This window comes from Eulemur rufifrons, chromosome 24 (genome assembly GCF_041146395.1).
Source record: "Eulemur rufifrons isolate Redbay chromosome 24, OSU_ERuf_1, whole genome shotgun sequence".
Classification (NCBI taxonomy): Eukaryota; Metazoa; Chordata; class Mammalia; order Primates; family Lemuridae; genus Eulemur; species Eulemur rufifrons.
This window is the reverse complement of record NC_091006.1, coordinates 27,849,795-27,870,659: the sequence shown is the minus strand read 5'-3', so window position 1 is coordinate 27,870,659 and position 20,865 is coordinate 27,849,795. Positions and strand designations below refer to the sequence as shown.

Below are 20,865 nucleotides of genomic sequence, written 5' to 3'. Positions count from 1 at the left end.
TATTAGATTTCTACAAGTAGTCCATTAATTTGGGTTTTTATTATGCTGACAAAAACTAATAATTGCCAATGATTGAACCTTTGTTCTGATAGGAGAACTATATATATACAAGGGAACTGTATACAGAAGAGCAATGTAATTCATTGGATTCTTCTATTAGTTTCCAATCACTTCTTCCTAAGAAAATAATGAAGATCATTAAAAGAGAACCAGTCTGAATACTGTTCCCCCCCCCGCCCAGATTTTGGAAATCCTCTTATTTATATTTTTTGTATCTTTGCTCAACTTAAAAATATCAAGTCTTTCATTTTTTTCACACTATTTTTCTCTAATATGTTCTGCAAACTGCTGAATGATTCATTTAGTTAATCCCAAGAAAATTTCGCAATTCTATAACTCTGTTTCTCTATCAATTCCACATATTATATGTTAGTGTCCGCAGGACTCACATAGCATCTTTAAATGAACAAACAAAAAGATGGAAATCAGCGGAGACCTTTATGTTTTTAATGTTTTATATGGCAAGGATCCTAGCAAACTTGTGTTATTAATTACAGCCCATTGGGATTATCTGGTATAAAAATACTACTATTTGAAAAGAAAGGATTAGGAGAGAGCTAAATAACGATAAAGAATGATTTATAAATGTTGATACGGAGAAGCTTCTGCAGTTTTAAGGAACTATGGAGCATGATGCCTATAAATTTAGAAAGTACTGCTAACATAAAGCCCAGAAACTGAAGTTTATAATGTCAATTAATCTAAGCTGCTTTAGAATCCTAAATTCTATGGTCCTATTGAATGAAGTAGAAAGATCTCAAGTCTTAGAATCTAATTCCAGTTCCACTACTTCCAAGACATATGACCTTCGCCAATTTAAATCACAGTTTCCTTATTTGTTAAAGGGGCAATTATAGCTACTTTGTTATAGTATGAGGATTAAATAAAATAATGTATAGAATGGCCTCACACATTTAATCCTAGGATAATGGGGCCATTAAAACATACTTTTAGGAATTAGAACTAAAAAACAAATAACCTGGATAGTAAGCAAAATTTAAGATACAACACCATCTTGGGGTCACTTTACTTTCCATAGTGTTTTTCAAAGACCGCATTGTATAGCCTTAATCCCCAAATGTGACAGTTTCTCTAATTATGAGTCTACACACTTGTACACACATTCCATCATTATATTTGGGACTTGACCACTGGACTGTAACTAAGTCTTTAATGAGTTACTAATGAACATCTTAAGCTTAGATCAGCATTCAAAGAAAAATGTTAAAGGGTGTTGAAAAGCTATTCAAAGTGCGAGTCTGTCACTTTTAATTAGACTATAAGCCCCATAAAATTTCCTGTCATCACTATTCTTTCCCAGTTTGAAGAAATTGAATAGTGAATGACAGATACACCCTCACTTAGATATCATTAGTTTTATGTGAAGTTAAAAGGGGTGAGTTCAATGAGCTAAATTAGAGAAATCATTGTTTTGATTAAATGCAAAGATAAAAATAATGTGCAAAAACAAAATATCATTTTATAGCGTTTCATTCTTTTTCTTGGACTCGGATGACTTTAAAACAGATCGATTTTGTTGTTGCATTAGATGACATGAGGCAAAAAGATCCAGATATGATTATATCATGTTGGTGGGGGAAAAAAAAAAACCTGTATTTATAAAAAGAACAAACAGTCTGCTTTCACACGTTACTGATTCTTTCCAAGCTGTTAGAGATACCACAAAAGTAGTAATCACAAACACTGCCTGAATTAGATGAGAACTATTTTTTTACTGTAGCTCTCCATACAAATCAACAATGGTAGTAAAGAGCCCTTTTCTTCTTTTTTTCTCCCTTTTTGATAGTGAAGTTGGTGAAACCAGGCGAACCTTAAGGGCACATGATTTAATAATGAAGACAAATAATGCATAAAATTTAAAGCAGCAGGACGGTATGATGCTCTCCCTCTGGGGAACACAACACAATTGCTTAAAAGGGGGCCTTTTAGGTTACTTAGAATAGCTGGATAGTTAGAATAGTTGTGATAGCCCAGATGTATTATAGGTTACAGGCCATTGTTGGCTGGCTTATGTTGTGCCTCTGCAGAGAGATAAAAACAACTGCCACGTCAATTTTTCAAAGTAGGTGTCCAATAATGTATATACCACCAACATAATATAATCAATCATTTTGACATTTGAGCCTGTTAACATATCTACTGTGTTTTTAACCAGCATTTAGGCCTTCATTTTGTGTGTGAGTGTTAAGGAGGGAGGTCAGATAATAAAAGTATCTTACCACAAAAAAAACCAGAAAAACAGCTCTCATTCTTCTTAAGCTGTCTTCAGAGATGTCAGTTACAATCATCTAAGTTATGATTAATTTACTTAAAACTCACTACCAATACAGACCTCTGTCAAAATAGGTGTCAATTTTGCTCATTTTGCCCACATATTAAGTATAATTGGCAGCATAAGTAAGGAAGGTGCCCTATTACCATAGTTGTAAAGATTTTTAAAGAAAAGATTTACCTAACAGGATTCTGAAAGCACAGCTTCCGTATCATTAAAAAAAAATGATGATCTTGAAAAGGGTATTAGAGAAAAGGAAATTCAATATTTTCCAAATAATACATTCCAAAGTTTTTTTGTTATCATGAAGTTAAAATCTATTTGCATTATGTTTGCAAAGAGGAAGGTATTTTTTAGTAACAAAAGAAAATCTTGGCCGGGCGCGGTGGCTCACGCCTGTAATCCTAGCACTCTGGGAGGCCGAGGCGGGTGGATCACTCGAGGTCAGGAGTTCGAGACCAGCCTGAGCAAGAGTGAGACCCCATCTCTACTAAAAATAGAAAGAAATTATATGGACAACTAAAATATATATATACAAAAAAATTAGCTGGGCATGGTGGCGCATGCCTGTAGTCCCAGCTACTCGGGAGGCTGAGGCAGGAGGATCGCTTGAGCCCAGGAGTTTGAGGTTGCTGTGAGCTAGGCTGACGCCACGGCACTCACTCTAGCCTGGGCAACAGAGTGAGACTCTGTCTCAAAAAAAAAAAAAAAAAGAAAATCTTACTATTAGTTATCACTGCTCTGATGAGTAAGATAGGCAGTATGTATTTTTTTTAATTTGAATGAAAAATCAGCCTTTTATTCAGAAGCCAAATTTCTAATAAATTTATATCATTAGCAGAAACCTTACTGTCTGCTTACCCATTTTCAAAAGTGTTTGAGGTATTTACATTACGGTATTACAATTTAGCCAACCATTACCATGAATCTCACAATTTTTCCCTCTATTTATAGGGTATATAAAATGCTGGATATGAAAGCTAATTAAAAAGTAATCTTTAAAAGTTGGTTCCTTTATTTTTAGCACTATGAATTAAGTTTCCCTTTCGCTTTACTCACAATTAAGTATATGACTCTTCTACTCTCAGCATGTCATACGGCTTTTATAATTTGGTTGCTCAGTCTACTGGCAAAAGTTTGTTTTATTTTATTGTAACAAGCTATGTTGTGAAGAGGAAAAAACGAGGAACGTAGTCTGAAGGGTAAATTGCTTACCCACATAGGGCATACCAACATTGCATGAAACAATTTAGTCTGAAGAAGCAATCTGTTGAGTTAAATGGAATAATTTTTAGGAATACTATGAACATTGTTTTATCATACACAGAAGGATAATTGACCACTACTGAGCTATTTTCTTACAGAGAATTGAAACAGATTTTTCTATGTTAGAAGTTTCACGCAATTTCTACCGGGTGGCATCCTTAGTCAGGTGCTTGAAATGGAACTTTTATGACTGTTGTTAGAGGATACTATCCAGCCTATAAAGAAATTAGGCAGCTATCACATACACCTTAGGGAGAAATCAGAAAAGACATAATCTTTTATATGGCCAAAATGAAGGTGTCGGGGAAAGACAGATCCTTTCAGGTATGCATAAGAAAGCAGGATTGGAAAATGTGCCTTTTATTTACAGGAAGGGATATTAAAGCAATAGTCACTCCCTGGGCCCTCCACCCCGCCGCATTTCACCCCTCACTTTGTGTATATGTTGCAATGAAATAGGATTAGACATTTCAGTATCAATCAACCATTTACAATTCAATATAATTTCTAGCATTACATAGTACTTTCCAGTTAGCTGAACAGTTTTGCTCACAATAGCTCAGTGAATGTTCATAACAATACAGTGAGTCATAGGTAGTAGGACTGGTAATTTTAAGATGAAAAAATAGACTCAGAGCTATCAATCTAATGATGCAAAATCACATTTAAAGTAATAGTTAGAAGAGAAATTCAAACAAAAACCTTTTAACCATCTTGTGGAGGCTTCTTCCATAGGCATTTTTATAACTTACTGAGCATTTGCATTATTTTGTAGACCAATGAATAAAATAAAATAAGTAAAATTTTTAGGAATCTTAATTTAGGGAGAAAGCAATATTGTGTTGCTTAAACTTTGAAAATAAAAAAAGAACATTAAATTTTGAGTATATTTTAGTAGTAATGGAAGGGAATTATTGTGAAATTTGATGATGATTTTATATACATAGTGAACAGTTGGGTAAAATTATGGGAAGAGTAATACTAGAAAGCAGTGAGATTTGGAAAGCCTGAGCAGGAGGGGGAAGGATTTCCTACTATGAATTACAATTTGAACAAAGTATTTAGGCAGGTATGTATAGGAGAATAAGTGTTCTGTATCCCAGAAAAACTACCATGGTTAAAGCCAAAGTTGAATTTGTTCATTAGTGTCATGGCTATATTAGTGTACATTTTATACTCTATAAGGCTTATAATTAGCTAATTAATTAAAAGACATGGTAAAATATTACTTAAAGATACAAAAATAAATTATTTATGAGAAACGTTGTTAGTTTATGGAAATTAAATCACTTGTGACTCTGATAAATATGCCCAGGTGGTGTGGTATTGTGTTAGCATTTCTCTCATCTTAGAAGTGTCTTAGTTCCGCAGTCCATTGTTTTGTTTAGATTTCAAGATCACTGCTATGATCCAAAATTACTTCTGAGGCATCTTAAAATTGCATATAACAGAGTTTGAAACTGTGCTCTCAAATGGAGATGGGAGGGGGGAGTAAGAGGGCGTGCCTCCAAATTACAGTAAGTGCCACAACATGCTGGGGTGTATTTCATAATTAACTTGAAAGAATCCTTTCTCCCTAAAGATGTAGAGAAGAACAGAGACATTTAAGATGCGAAGGCTACCTTCAAATATATGAAGAGAGGAGTAACTTGATTTTTTTTTTTTTTTTTTTGGTAGCCCATGCATAAAATTTAGAAAAGTGGTAGAGAATGCCAGTGTATAGATATTACCTTCCCTGACATGAGGAAACTTGCTTCAAATGTAAAAGTGCCCCAAGGACAGAGTGAGTCCCTAAGCCAAGCCTCTTCACAGGAAGCTGTAGGAATTACAATCTATCATGTGTATTGGAGGAATCTTTCCAGACTTAACATTCCATGCTTCTAATGAAATGCCAGACTCAGAACTGTGATACTTATCTTGAAAACTTATTTGCATCATAGTTTCAGGAAGACAAATTTGATTCATGTTTATAATTCAAATATTTCCCCAGAAGTCATACAATACCGTAAGTGTAACATATACAAGATTTTTTAAATTAAGATTTTGGCTCAGTTCAAGTAGTCCTTATCCATGTGAACAGTGTAAAAGCCTCTCCTGTTTTGCAGCCACTGATTGGTGACTCTGGATTCCTTTGATAGAGCTGGTGATTTTAAATGAGAGTATGGATTATAGACACATAAGATACTTTTGTTGCATAGAACACATCAGAGTCTAATTTCCTTTAATGTTAGAGTCAGAGTCTACCTGATCTGTCCCTCTAGAGCCCCAAGAGCTTGCTTTCTCGTTCTAATTGGAGCATGTTTTTATTTTTTGTTTATGCTTGATTCCATTGTATATGCATTTTTAAATTGTCATTTTCTGACTACTCTAGAAATTGACCTTTCCTTGAAATAACTGATCTCTAGTTAGAAGAGATCACTATTCCGAGGTCTTTCCCTAACCTGCCTGACTCTTCCTTCCCAGAAGTTTTATTAATTATCCTAAGCAAATGCTTGATTGTCCTCAAACTCAATTCTTTTTTTTTTTTTTTTTTTTTTTTTCTGAGACAGTGTCTCGCTCTTTTGCCCTGGCTAGAGTGTCATGGCTTCAGCCTAGCTCACAGCAACTTCAAACTCCTGGGCTTAAGCAGTCCTCCTGCCTCAGCCTCCCGAGTAGCTGGGACTACAGGCATGTGCCACCATGCCCGGCTAATTTTTTTTTTCTATATATATTTTTAGCTGTCCAAATAATTTTTTTCTATTTTTAGTAGAGACGAGGTCTCGCTCTTGATCAGGCTGGTCTCGAACTCCTGAGCTCAAACAATCTGCCCGCCTTTGCCTCCCAGAGTGCTAGGATTACACCTCGCCCGGCCCTCAAACTCAATTCTTTACTCTGGTTTACAAAGCTTATGATCTGGTGGTTGCTTAACCTCTCTAACCTCATTCCAGACTTTCTTTTGGACCAGACTTTCTTTCTTTCTTGACCATTATAATGTGGCCGTAGTGCTATTTGTTGAACAGACTAAGGTGGTTCTAGCCTGGAGGCCTTTGTAGTAGCCTGGAATGCTCTTTACTTCTGACTTCTGTTTGAGTAGCAACTTCAAATCTCACTGAAATCTTAGTTTATATTTTACCCCCGTAGCTACCTCTTCCATAAAAACTCAACTAAAGTAGCCTTTACATGTTACCCTATTTAAATTTTCTATAGATTACTCATAGCTGTGTAGTATTTTTTCTTTATTATTTATCTATCTTTTCATATATTCTCTATTTCCCTTACCAGCCATGTGATTCTTAAAGTAGGTATGTGATCTATTTTATTCCTCAAATTCTCTACCACCTAGAAGATGACCTGACCCATAATGGGAACTCAGTATTTGCTGAATGCATGAACAAATAAGCACATACTCTATCACTCCAATTGTGCTTATATGTTAGCTTGGCTGAGGATAAAAATCTTTCCATTTTATTATAATTGAAGCTTGTAGGATAGCAGATCTTGGTAACCTTTTGCTAATTTTCTTCCATAAAGTAGTTACAAAGATATTAGAGAAAACATGCCTGTAAGAATTCATGTAAAAAATATATTAAAATTAGTCACATTGTCTTTTTAGGCAGTGAGGAGAGGGATATTTCAGAGGTCAAAAGATTAGAAACGATGCCACTAGCGTGAAACATCAAAGAAGGCAATTTCTTGGAGATTTTGACTTTCACAAGTTTTTTGGTCTTGAAACTTATTTCCTTCTTTGACACCTTCTTTTCCACACAGGCCATCAAAATGGCATTCAGATTACCTTTTGCCTAGATATTTTAGTAATTATACATTATTTATTTATTTATGTTTTGAGGAGAGGGAAAGAGAAGTTTTATTACTTTGCCTGGGAAGGAGGAAGGATGGAGACTCCTGTCTATAATGCCATTGTCCTAATAATAAACAGAAATACTGAGCTTTTAAAGGGTGAGTTCTCAGCTTCAGACAATTGCTGTCTAACTAAAGGTGTTGATTCTAATCTTCCTATCTCCCTTAAAGACAATGCCCTGACCTCCACCCAGGACCTCCCTCCCCTAGGTCAGGCTGAGCCATCTCCTGTAGCAAAAAGAATAAAACACTTATCCTGTTCCTCTCAACCATTGGCCTGAGGCAGGGATGCAGGTTTTAGTTCTCCTTTAAAAGGAGTGGAAGATGTTTTAAAGAGACAGAAATTATTTTTACCGTATTTTCAGGCCATTCCCTCTGTTACATATTCCCCACTGTCAATATTTCCCTTCCATATCTATGGGATGAGGTTGTTGTAGTAGTCATTGGGCTATTTCCTGCTGAAAGAGGGGCGATATTTTAGATGGAAGGTTTATACTTCTGTATGTCATTGCAAAGCTTTGGCAGTATCTTTATAACAACAGATTACCAGGAGAGAAAAGTCGTAAGCAGTAACTACAACAGTAAGAATTGGCAAGGCACAGTAGACTATCACCTTGTACACGATGTCTGATACAGGATTGGGCTGGAAAGAAACACGGCAACTCTGAGTGCAGAGCTGTTAGTTGCACTCTGTAGGTGATGTGAGATACTGGCTTCTGTAAATTCAGAAATCATATACAGCACTGAACACGGTTTAGGATGGCAAACCCAGCAGCAAGATGGATCAACAGAAGAGGTGACATCCCAGGGAAATCCTCACTAAGGAGTTGTCTTTCTATCCTATAGAACAAATAATCAAAGAATGGTTAGCAAAAATATCAAATTTTTCATTTTTTTTTCCTTCCCTTAAATATTTTAGATCGTCCAAAGTCTGGCCCTTCTAGTGGGGGCTTGGGTCTTGTTCCATGGAACACCTCTTTACTTTGGTGTGATGGACCCAAGGTTTTCATTTCTCAAAATTTCATTGAGATGTGAGCTGTTATAGGTACTTCATAGGGTCTCTTTCACTGCTTTGTTTCCAACCAGGGTGGGGACCTGAAAGACGCAAACTCATACATAGCCGTTAGTACCTACGCACTCGTTTGACATACTGCTTTACTCTGTTTTCTTTACTCATGGTTCTATTACCATACTTACCTTGGGGTGCTGGGAAGGGTCTCTCGTAAACTATTTCTTAGTGGCTTAACTTAAGCCTGCTTCTGAGGTCTGTCCTTATCCAGAGAAGGACAAGTAGCAATACCCCATTCTACTTTTCCATATCGATTTTAGAATGTGACTTTGCTTATTTGCTGGGTTATCTCCTATACATTATAATGAATTTAAATAAAAATATTGAGGGCAATGTCTTAGGCACATTTTAAAGTTTTCCCTCATTGATTGTTTCACAGATTTCTTACTATGATATTTTTCTTTAAGGGCTATATTATTTCATGGACTTGGGAGGTATATGTGTTTCACTCTTAATTTGAAAATATTTTATATATCAAGAAATTATAGCACCACTGTATAAACTTCCAGTGTTAGAAAGATGATTATAAAATTCTCTTGCATTATTGATCTTATTAGTTTCTTTCCTGTTGAATGTTAGCCATATGGCATTATTATTGTGTTTTTAAACATTCATAATATGTTAAAAATATTTGTGTAAAACAAAATCTTTTTCTTTGTAAAATCTGATCCTTTCTGTTGGCAGATACATTTTCATTATCATTCCTACTTACTGAACTATTTAGTAGCAGTTAGTGTAATGTGTATCTCATGTAATGATTCATTGGGAAAAAACCCTGGATTTAAATAGCTCTATTTTCATAGCATATAATGTATGACTATTTTCTGGATTATTTTAAAGAATCATATGTGTACAATTTTTTTCTCATTATTGTCTTGGTCTTCCATATTTATTCATTTCTGTAATATGTACCATTTGTCAGTAAAATCACTGTGTATATAAATGGCAAAAATGTATGTATATCCTTTCCACCTTAATGTCTATCACAGATCTTAATACAGCATCTTTCAAAAAAATGTTAATTAAATGGCCTGTAAATATATAAATAAATATAAAAAATCCATAAAAGTGCAATCATACACCAACCAAAACAAAACAAACAATAAAAACACCTTTCTGAAACTTTCTTCACCCATTACCTTATCGAGCTTTTTTGTGTGTAAAAATGGAGTTCAGTAACCAGTATTTTCATTTACACTTACACAGATAATAGTGCCAATAATCTGCATCAGAATGCTGTGCATTTATAAAAATATAAATAATATATATATTTTTTTCAGGAAGCTTATCCTGCTTTCAGTAATTATGTCTAATTGACTAATCATTGTTAGAGATTAGGATGAAATTTTTTAGCTTAATTAAGTGTGTTTAACTAGGACAATATCGTACTAGGGGCCCAGCAGCTATGATCTCCTTAGCTCTAGGGTTATCTGAGTGGGGCCTGGGGTGGCTGGAGTCCTGGGCCTACAGCAGAGAGCAGCCTTGGGAATAGCCTCTACCAGGGCCCCCCTGAGGCGGGCCTGAGGTGAGCAGGGTCTGATGGTGCGCCCTGCGGTCCCCGCAGGTGGCAAGCACAGTGAGCGACATCCAGCCCTCGCTGCTCCACTGCGACACGCTGAGCGCAGCCCGGGAGGCGCTCTTCCACCCAGACATCTCCTTCAGCAGCCAGCTGCAGAGCGTGCCACTGCTCATCGTGGACAAGGGCCCCGTGGAGCTACAAGAGGAGGTCGTGGTCCAGGTGCCCAAGGAGCACAGATTGCAGCCCAAGGTGCGGCCAGCGGTGGGGAGAGAGGGCTGGGGGGCGGCTGGGCAGAGGCTCCTGGGAGGCTCAGGCCCAGGCAGTGCTCCGAATGTGTCTTCTCGGATATTTACTGTGTGCATCCAGTCTCTGTGGCCCATGTTACCACTTAGTGATATCCTGGCCGGTTGCTTTAACAATGCATGTGTGTTCTACATTAGAGCCTCATTATTATTTTGAAATGTTTCATTTAAAATCTTTGGGTTTGAAATATTTTTGCGTTGTCACAGGAAATTTAAAATTACTTTTAGTGATAGTTTCAACTATTGTAAAATTTGAATGGTTGTAAATGCTAAGTTTTAACATGTCTGATCATCCGCTTGTTTGAAAAAAAAAAAATGCATGGAAACTACCAAGACTTTGAGGAGATTATGACTAAGATATCTTGGTTATGAATTGCATATAGTCATTGAAAGCAAAAACTTGGTAGAAAAGTTATAGTTACTGAAGCAACCTAATTTTCGTATGAAAATGTTGGAAAGTTCTTTATAACATTACCTCTGCAGCTGGCAAGCACAGTGAGTGAGAGCCAGCCCTAAAAGCTCCATAGAGGAGCATTTATAATATTTGCACAAAATTCAGTACTTACTCTTTTCCCCAATACTTTATGTTTTATTTTTTTATGTGATATTTAGGCAAGGCATTTTTTTTTTAATTTCAGAAAACTCCATACAAGAACTCTTATCCCTGTAATTCCCCTCAGAGAATATAATATTTATAATTTTTTCTTTGTATGTCACAACATGAAAAAAGCTGAGAAGCATTTGGCTGTAAGAACTATGAATATCACATTTTGTCCCAAAACACCATCACCCCATCATAATTTCTTGATGGGGATATGCATATAAGAAATACCGGCAGAAGAACTGTATTAGCTTAGTTGATCTTCTAAACCCCAATACAGAATTCTCTGGTAAAATAAGTGGCATACTTTGTTTCAGTCAGGAACTAAGGGAGTGTGAGTTAAGCCTAATTCTTCCATTACTGCAGCCACATGGAAAAGTAAGAGTGTGTGTAACTTTGCACTCACGGTGGCATTGCCTCCTCAGCCACATTGTTCAGTGAGTGCCCTAGAATCCGTCCATTCCCATCTGCGTTTCTCCCTCAGTGGTGGTGGTGGTTGGGGGCAGTGGTGGTGGCGACAGGCAGCAAAGGTGGTGGGTGAGTGCGTACAGTTCCACAGAAGCGTTAGGATGGACTCCAACGTGTTCTGAAAATTTAAGGATGGTATATAGTAAACATTGTTCAAGAACTTCATTGTTTTTCTTTTCTGCTTTGTTTTGCATTATCTTTCAAACCTGAAGTTCTCTAAATTGGTGCAGTTAATTTTTTTTCCCAGAATGTGCTTCAGGAGTCCCCAAATTTTCGTCATAACTTTGTGTTTTGATTTATGTTATAAAACAGTAATATAAAATTAATATTATCTAATTTACTCCAATGCATATGCATTCATCAGAATTTCTAGTACTAATACAGAAGAAATGTAGAAATGATGTTTAATTTATATAAGTGGAACCTATAAAAGTTTAAACCAGCAAGTAATATAAATACTAACACATACACACACAACTGTTGGCAATTCTGTCTTCTGACAAAAATTCAGAATGTTGATCAGTTAGAATAGTTTTTCTTATAGAACTCTAAGAATTTGGCTGAATTTAAATGTTCCCTGAATTTTATAGCTTCATAAGATTTTTCTATATCACTAGTTTTTAAGTTTTTTTAACCATGTATGTGGAATATTACAGTATGGTGATGAGTTTTAAATCATATTTTTCTATCAATTTACAAATAGGAAATTTGCATTATATTTTGTTTTGGACAGAGATAAAAATGAAGGAACAAGCAAATTTCCTGTGACCTCGTAAATGGAGACTGAGGGAAATGTCATGTAATTTAAAAGGAACTTGAAGAATCATGTTAATCTGTTAAGATGAGATGATACTTTCTGAAAGTTGCTCTTGTGCAAAAGTAATTTTATCAGAGACAGAGAATGACTGAAGGTCATCTTAGAGTGCTCCTTGTAGAAAAACTCAAGAAGAATAAGTAAATATTACAAGGGCATAATCTTTTCTAATATGGAAGTCAGTACATATAGCTTGAGTGATTGGGCAGGTATTAAAAATAAAATTGAAGTAAGAGATACTGTTATCTTGAGCTCTTTAAATTGAAAAGACATGGAAGAATTCAAACAAGAAAATATCAGTGAATTCAAGTTCCCTCTCTTCCTCCCCTCCCTTTACCTTCTCAAAACAAAAACAAAACTTTGTAAGAAACAAGATTATTTAAGAATATAAAGCTCAAAAATAAGTATAAATAATAAATCATATTACTGCAATCTTTGATTTAAAAATAAGATTGAGATTAGTTTTAAAAATATTAACCTCTGTTTTAAGAATAAAAAGCTCAAAAATAAGTATAAATAATAAATAATCATATTACTGCAATCTTTGATTTAAAAATAAGATTGAGATTAGTTTTAAAAATATTAACCTCTGTTTGCTGTATACACAGCCAAACAAGCAAGTACAAATCCAACAATAACAGGCATAACAACAAAATAACAAAACATTTTTTATTGGCTTGAAATTAAAATGCTTTTTTCCTCCCTTTGAATTCATTTGACTCTTGATAGCTAATAGCACTTGAGAGGTAATAAGTGTTTGGATTCCTAGAAATTAGGACTTCACAGTACAGTGGCAAAGCATAAAGAATTTTTAAAAAATAATTCTCCTAAGACAATTTTGTTAGTATATTAGAGCAGAAGGAAGTCTGAGGGCAGATTACTCAGCTAATGACTAGATATCAAGGCTTTCCCTAGAAGCTAAAGGAATGTCAATGTGTTTTTTTTTTTTTAAATTCACATTCCTTGTTTTATTTATGATCTCTATGCAGATATACAAAAAGTTCATTGAGAAGATGCACAAATGACCGTCCTGTAAGCCACACATAAAATGTGCCAGATTCACACAGGTTTTCTCTTAGAAAACAGCTTAAAGCATTTCAGGCCTGACAAAAAGTCTTAGAAACTCTACTCTGGGCTCATTTTAAAGCTCATCTTTTGCAAGGGTCAAAATGCTTTCATAAGAGGCTTGTATATTTGATCAGTTTATTTGGAGAATCACAGCAAACTCTGCCATAACTTTTTCCCCCCTCATTCTTAGGTTTTAATGTTTATATATGGAGATGCTTCTATGATCATCATAAATAAAGGGATAGTAATAACTTCATTTAATTTTAAAGAAAAGTCAGCCTTTAAAATTCATCTGTATTATCAAATCCTGAGGGTTCCTTCATTCATTCTTGAACTTTTTTATTTTTTCAACAACATTGGATTGAGAGCAAGCACATGTTGGGATACTGCTCTAAGTGCCAGGAAGACAAAGATGGAAAACGCACAGACCTGGACCTCTCAGTGAATCTCTTGGAATAGACAAAAAGAGAGAACAGTGTGGTAAATGCTTGCTACAGGATACTTAAACCATCTGTACCCAAACAAGCAAAAGTTTTATTTGTAGAAATGATAATTAACACGTGTGTGTGTGTGCACACTCGCTTGAGTGTGTGTATTTGAGAGGGTATGCTAAATGCAGTAGTGTTTTGAGAACACAATTCTTATCAAAATCTAAGGACTCTTGAGTACTAGACCTTAGCTATCAGGAAATAAAATACCAGGAGATTTTTTTTTTCCCCCCTGTGGAACCAGTTCATAAGTTTTTCTCATGCTTTCCAACAGCTTTCTTTGCTCATTGTCATTATAAATGACAGTCAGCTTGAATTGTATACCACTCCTCTCAGCTACGGTGCCAACTACCAACTGGCACTTGCCTTTTTGCCTCTTAGTTCAAATTTCTGAGAGGGAATTTAATCCCCATTGGGTTAGGTCAATATCCCTTATCCAATTACTCATGTCACCAGCCACTCCATAGCCCAGGACCCACACAGTAACAATTGTGTAGCAGAGGCAATGCGAGGAATACCTATTACAGGAGTGAACTCAGAGTCCTGTGGAGCATGCAGAGGGATTATCTACTTAGTTTTGGTGGGTCACAGAAGGTGTCCTGAAGATAAAGTGGCATCTAAGCTGCAACCTGACAGACAAGCTGTAGTCAGCCGAGCACAGAGATGGAGGACGAGAGATACTGTTATAAGCAGAGGAAACAGCAGCACAAGGGCCTAGTTCAGGATGATTGGAGCACAGAGGTCTAAAGAATAGTTTCATGATATCAGTCTAGAAATAATCTGGAGAAGTGGTCAAGGATGTGACCAGGAAGAACATGATGTAACATGATGAGGAGTTTGGAATTTTCCTGATGGAAGTGAGGAAAAAATTAAATTGCCGTTAAAGGAATTAAGTAAGGAACAACACATTGGAAGAATGAAAAAATAGGCTTCAAAACGAGATGAGAAGTTTGTTAATATATTGATTCTGCTAAGAAATATAAGCGTTTGTTATATTGCTGATCCTGACTCACGGAGTGAGTGACAGTTGTGATGATGATGAGGACACACTGATGGGACTTAGAGATTCATCCTGTATGTGAGTAAAACAGACGGAAAACCCAAAGGAGAAAACCAAGTCTTTGGTTTGAGAGATTGTGTGATGAATGATTGTACCATTTACTGAGATAAGAAAAACAAGAGGAGATGGAGAATGTTAGTAAGGAATGATGGTGTTAATCAAATATTTACCCATTGGATAGAAACCGAACTTTCTGGCCTCAAATTTAAGGACCCATAACTTAAATATGATATGCAAATGTGAAAAAGATAATTAAAAATGCTATTTGTTAGGCATGCGTTATTTTCCTTTAAAAGAAAAATAAAGGTAGTATTGTTTGTTAGGCATCCTATTTTTGCCTAGGTGTGATAAGATACACTGAAACATAAGAGCATCTGCTGGGATTTTCACTCAATCCTACCTTCTACTTCCCAGTAATACCTGGCAAGGCTATGGTGGAGCCAAGATTAGATCTGAACTTTGAGCTGTCCTGTCTTCCGAGGCCTAGATATATTTGGCATTCATTCAGTTGTTAGTACAACATTCCAAGTCAGAATTTGGAAAAAGGCAGGAAGCTGCTCATACTTGCTCTCACTAACAATGTAATGTAGCACACCCTTCAGTAAAATAATAACAAAAAAATCTCCATGTGTCTTTTGAGAATGCCTCCAAAGTGAACCTTGATTAATCTCTTGCCTAATTAAAACTGGCTATTAAACAGCATATCCCTCGATGACAGTGTGAAGTGACGCTTTGTCTTGAGGAAACGGTTAATGTTCTCATTGATTAAGTGTCTCAAAAATAAATAAAAGCTGTGCTCAAAAGAAGTGCTTTCAAAGTTATAGGTCCAAGACCACAATTGCAAAGCTTACATAATTTTATGTAGGATGGGGCTGTAATAAACTGGTGGGGCAGGTAGAGGTGGCAAAAGCCCATTTGTTGCGTTGCTTATAACACCATGATTCGGGAGTGGAGCCCTGCTTTTTTGTGCACCATGAAACCGCTAACCACTAACTGGATAGGGCAGGTCATTGACATTGGAATTAATGAACAACACTGAGAGGTAAATGTAGGATGCTCTAAAACGTGTACACCTGAACACCTACGTCCAGTAAATAAGATTAGTAGGCAACACTTTTTCTCTAACCTCAAACCACATCCCCACACATGTCTTACCCTTCAGCCACAATGAAGTTCCAACAATTTACCGGACAAACCATGTCCCCTTCCCTCCACACCTTTGGCAAATATTACCTTTGCTGGTTGGACTGTCCCGTACCACCTAATTCTTCTTCAATTCAGCTTAAACATTTGTTGCAGGGTTGAATCAAATTGATTTTCCTCTGCCTTCCCCCATCCCTAACCCTGTTTCTGATGGCATAATTCCTGTTCTCCTGATGGTGGATCAGAGTGGTCTGAAAGTTGTACATGTGGGTGACAGTGTGTGTGCCCATGTGGGGTAAACCATTTCTCTTAATTTGTTTCTGTTTTTTTATCTTTTCATTTGACATAAGTGATTCTCATTGGAAAAATCTGAGACTTTGTTACTCTTAATGCGTTTTTATTTTTATTTACATTGACAATGATGAGTTATCCTTCTGGCATGCTCTCATGTTCTTTCTCCCCTTACTCCTACATTTTTGGAAAAGCTGGTTCTAATACTGTTATTACAGTACAGTCTGAAGTGTGTGGGTGAAGTAGAGGAATTCATGGAAAGGTAGGGAGATGAAAGAAATTGTAATAGAAGAACAGAGATTAATGTTGCTACAGCAACAGAAAACCCTCTGTTTTACAAGCTCAGCGTTTTGGATATAATTCTTACTGCAGGAGAATAATATAATGTGGCCTTAAAAGTGCTGTGTTAGCTTTCTTGTTTTATATGACACTATAATATTATTTCAGATAAAGGCCCCTGTCCACATTTATTTGTGTCTTTAAGTGAGGTGTGTGAGTTCAGAGAAGACTTCAGGTCTAATTGATATGCAAAATGCATTCTTTGTCCTCGCTCTTCAGAATTCTTAGTGCATCTAGGGTCATATTATGTTTTTATGTGGGAAGAAGGGTAATAGGCCTCTAGGGAAATAGGTCAGTTACTGAGGTTTAAAAAAAAGCTTTGTGGCCCCAAACATAATTTCAAAGAATTTCTTCAAGACTCTTTTTCTTTCTCAAATGGTGTAAATATGAGAATGATGTATCCAGTTGAAAATAAATATGTGTGAGTTTGGCCTTCAGGTATTTCCAACAAAATGTAATAAGCTCTATCATTTTTATTGGCATAAATTACAATTTCTTTTCCCTTTCCTTCTGAGAAACATGTGAGTAGCTTTTCAAAATGCTTACAGGAATTACATTTTTGACCATTACATTTTTCTGCAACAAAGAATATGGATAATAGAAAATAGATGGTATACTTTAACATTTAGGTCCCATAATATTTTGGCTTTGGAATTTAATTAAGGATATGTTTTAATTTGTTCCATTAATTCATTGAGTATCTACCATGTTCTAAGAATTATATGTATGTTCCAAAAGAGCACATTTTATACTGCTGATGACAGATACTTTTCAGAATAAGTTAGTCAAGTACCAGGAATTTTTTTTTTCCTTTTTCTTGCGTGTTCCTTGCCTCAAACAATGTTGGTAGTAAAAGAGATCTGACGTGTATCCCAGATTCAGGGGGGAAACTTCCACTATATTTATAGAAGCCTTAACCCAAAATTAAGATGAAAAGAAAGGGCAAGTCAGATGGTGTTGTGCATAGAACATCAAACTTTTATAGATTGCCTTAGGCCCATGTTTTTAGGTTCTGCATTTCTTACTTACATAGGTCTGTAGTACAGAAATGCAGAAATTCAGCCAGGTGTTCTAATTTATTTTTTCTTTCATATGTACAATTAATTAAATTGATGATTATTTTCCACCTCTTCTTAAGAAACTGTTCTTTTTTCTTGGTTATTACAGATATCTTTAATTCTTCATCACCATTTTACTGCTACAGAGAGACTATTAGTATAGAATTGCAGTTAATACATGGGTTTTGAGGTCAGTGAGATTTGTGTTCTGTGTCAGTTACTATTTATTAACTATCTTAACCAAGGCCAGGGACTTATATTTTAAAAATCTTTGCTATCACATTTATATAGTGGTATTAAAAATACATAGTGTTTTGATGATTAAGTATAATATATAAGTATATTAACAATGATAAAATATGTACTTTCTGAGACCTAGTGTTACCTACTACTGTTTACCTTCTCCTGTTCACTTTCTGTTTTATAATTATACCAGAGATATACAATGGAAGACCCATAAATAAATTTTTAATGAATTCTTTTATTTATTTGTTAACATTTCTATTTAGGCTGGGGAAGAGAGAAAATGATGTTCTAAAATACTGGCTTTATATTTTAGGCACATTCTTGGGTTCATAGCTTGGGTAACTGAACACTGAGTATAAATGTTCAGGAGAGAAAATAATTTAATTCACATATTTGCTGTGCCTATAATATATACAGTACCCCCATAAGACTGTTCTTTTCTTCAAGGACTTTAGTCTGTTGCTGGTGCAAGAAAGAATAGGTAACCCAGGTATGCAGTCAACCTCTATGATTCAGTGGAATATGGGGTCAATTATAATAAATGCTGTAATACTTTTAAAAAGAAGGAAATGACATTCCTGGTATGAGATGGGGATGGGGAGAAGGGCGGGTGGATAAAGCTTTCTTATATAAGGGATTATTTTAACTAACTCTTGAAAAATCCCTAGGATAATTTGCAAGCATACATGGGAGAGGAGGGTGGGAGCACAGATGGGAGCATAGATGGGATAATTTGCAAGCATAGATGTCAGAGGAGGGTGTGCCCAAGAACTGAATTATGTGAGCAGAATTATAGTTGGAGAGAATTATGACATTTTTGTGAAATGAAGAATAATCTAGTCTAACCTACAACAGGGAGGTAAGGAAAGAAATAGTGACACAGGAAGTTTGAAACGTAGGTTGCAGCCATCTTGTAGGGGGTCTTAAATGTCAAGGTGAGACTTTGTACATAATTTTGTCTATAGTGGGGCTTCTTTGGAAGCTCTTAATTAGAGTTGAGTTGAGGCCCTGCCAGGATTATGTAGGAAAAATTAGGATAGAGGGGACTTGAAAGTAGAGAGATCAGTGAGGTTGTTGCCGTAGGGCAGACGGTAATGAGTGTCTGAACTGGGGAGAGAGCAATGGGGATGGAAAGAAGGGGATGGATGTGAGAGAGGCACAGAGTTTGAATCTGCAGTACGTGGCTACTAATTGGATATAGGAGGGGAGGTCGAGGGGAAGAATCAAAGATGCCTAGGTGATGGGGTGGTAACAGTCACAGAATTAGGATGTCAAGAGCAAGCTTTGACTTTTCAGAAAAAAAAAAAAAGGTGAGTTTGGTCTTAGAAATATTGAGTTAGAGGTGCAAATGTGAAGCAGACTAAAAATGTGAATCTCAGTATCAAGAGAAAAGTTACCACTAGTGATAAAAGTTTGCAATTTTTGACACAGAGGTAATAAAGCCATTGGAGTTGGTGAGATTGCCTAAGCGGAAGATGGGCAAGGAGAAATCCTGGGGGAATGATTACATTTAGAGAAGGGAAAAATAGAAGCCATCGAAGGTGATCAAATCATGGGTTGATACAATTGGTAAATTGAAGCCCCAAACTTTTCTTTGGCAGCCTCTGCTAATGCTAACCCACAGAAAGTGAATGCATATGTAATAGGATAAGGACAGAGCATGAGCTAAATGGATGAGAAAATGAGTGTTTTTGATTCTCACTGGTAAGTTACTGACTCAGTGACCTTCCATAAGTGCCCTATATGTAAGTTGAGCAAATAATGGACGATTAGGTTTCTGAGTTTAGGTGATAGAATTCAGGAAATAATGACTAAGTGTAATGATTTTCTTCCATTTCGGAATGCAATACCTTGTTCATTTTTGGTTTTATTAATTGATCAGGCTAAAGTTGTGCTCGAGTGAATACATATTAAAAGAATATAATACAATCTAAATATTTTCATTCCAGCAATGTTATAATACTATACAAGTAGGGGAAACACTGGAATATTTGTAAATCAGACTTGGAAATGAATTATTAAATTACATGTTATATAATATAATAAATTGTAACCTGGACGAATCAAATATATTTTCATCTATTGTCTATGGCAAAAAAAGTGAAGAATTTTAAAAAATCATTTTAAAATACAAGAATTATACTGTTTCAAAAATGTTTCTCATTAATGATCCCTTTATCAAAGCTATCCTTGAAATATGAAAAATAGCATTATTTGCAACACATTTTGTTGAGTCAAAATATTTATATTCACATTTATTTCTATATTAAAAGCAAACACCTTAATACTTTTATTGAAAAATCTCAGGAATTCAAAGACAGATTTATTTCTCAATTTTGTTTGAAACTGTCTTATCTGAAAGGAAAAGCGTACCATTTTGTTCAACTAATATTTATGGATTTGGTTTCATTTACATTAAATGTAATTATTTATAATGGGAAGATAGTCTAGCAAAATTATTTGAATGGCCTGTGAAGATAAGTATTTTCTTGGTTTGTGTATTACTTATATTCTGTTTATCGTGTTACACAAAATTCTTTACCATCTTGAAAGAGTACCTATAACAACATAGTACTGTTGCAGAGCTACAGTTTGAAATCCGTTACTGCATTTCTCCCATCTTTGACATACATATAAATAAGTACATCTCCAAAGACTTTTATGTAATGATACATTTGCATTTTCAACATGGTAGAAATGTTTAGATAACTCAGGGATAGAACTCTAGATTAAACATAAATTCCACTTAAGACTTTATGGTAGTTCAGAGAATCTTCCATTTGAAATTTTTATAAGATGTTCATAGAATTTAAAAGAATATTATTGTTTTCTTGTTTTTAGTTTTTGTTTTCCATGCTACAAGATGTATTCACTTTTTTCCCCCTAATAAGATTGTGGTGTAGACTTTGAGTGATGGGGCTATCTGACAAGGGAGGCAGTAAG

The 20,865-nt window shown here is 35.5% G+C and overlaps 1 protein-coding gene across 8 annotated transcripts in view; it reads left to right on the top strand.

Annotated features, from left to right (window-relative positions):
• ADGRL3 (adhesion G protein-coupled receptor L3) overlaps positions 1–20,865 on the top strand; it is a 442,010-nt gene that overhangs the window by 6,039 nt on the left and 415,106 nt on the right. For all 8 annotated transcript variants that reach the window (XM_069458531.1, XM_069458535.1, XM_069458534.1 and 5 more), the window contains exon 2: positions 10,090–10,293. In XM_069458531.1, the coding sequence (XP_069314632.1) occupies positions 10,090–10,293 (204 nt within the window). The remainder of the gene's footprint in view (positions 1–10,089; positions 10,294–20,865) is intronic.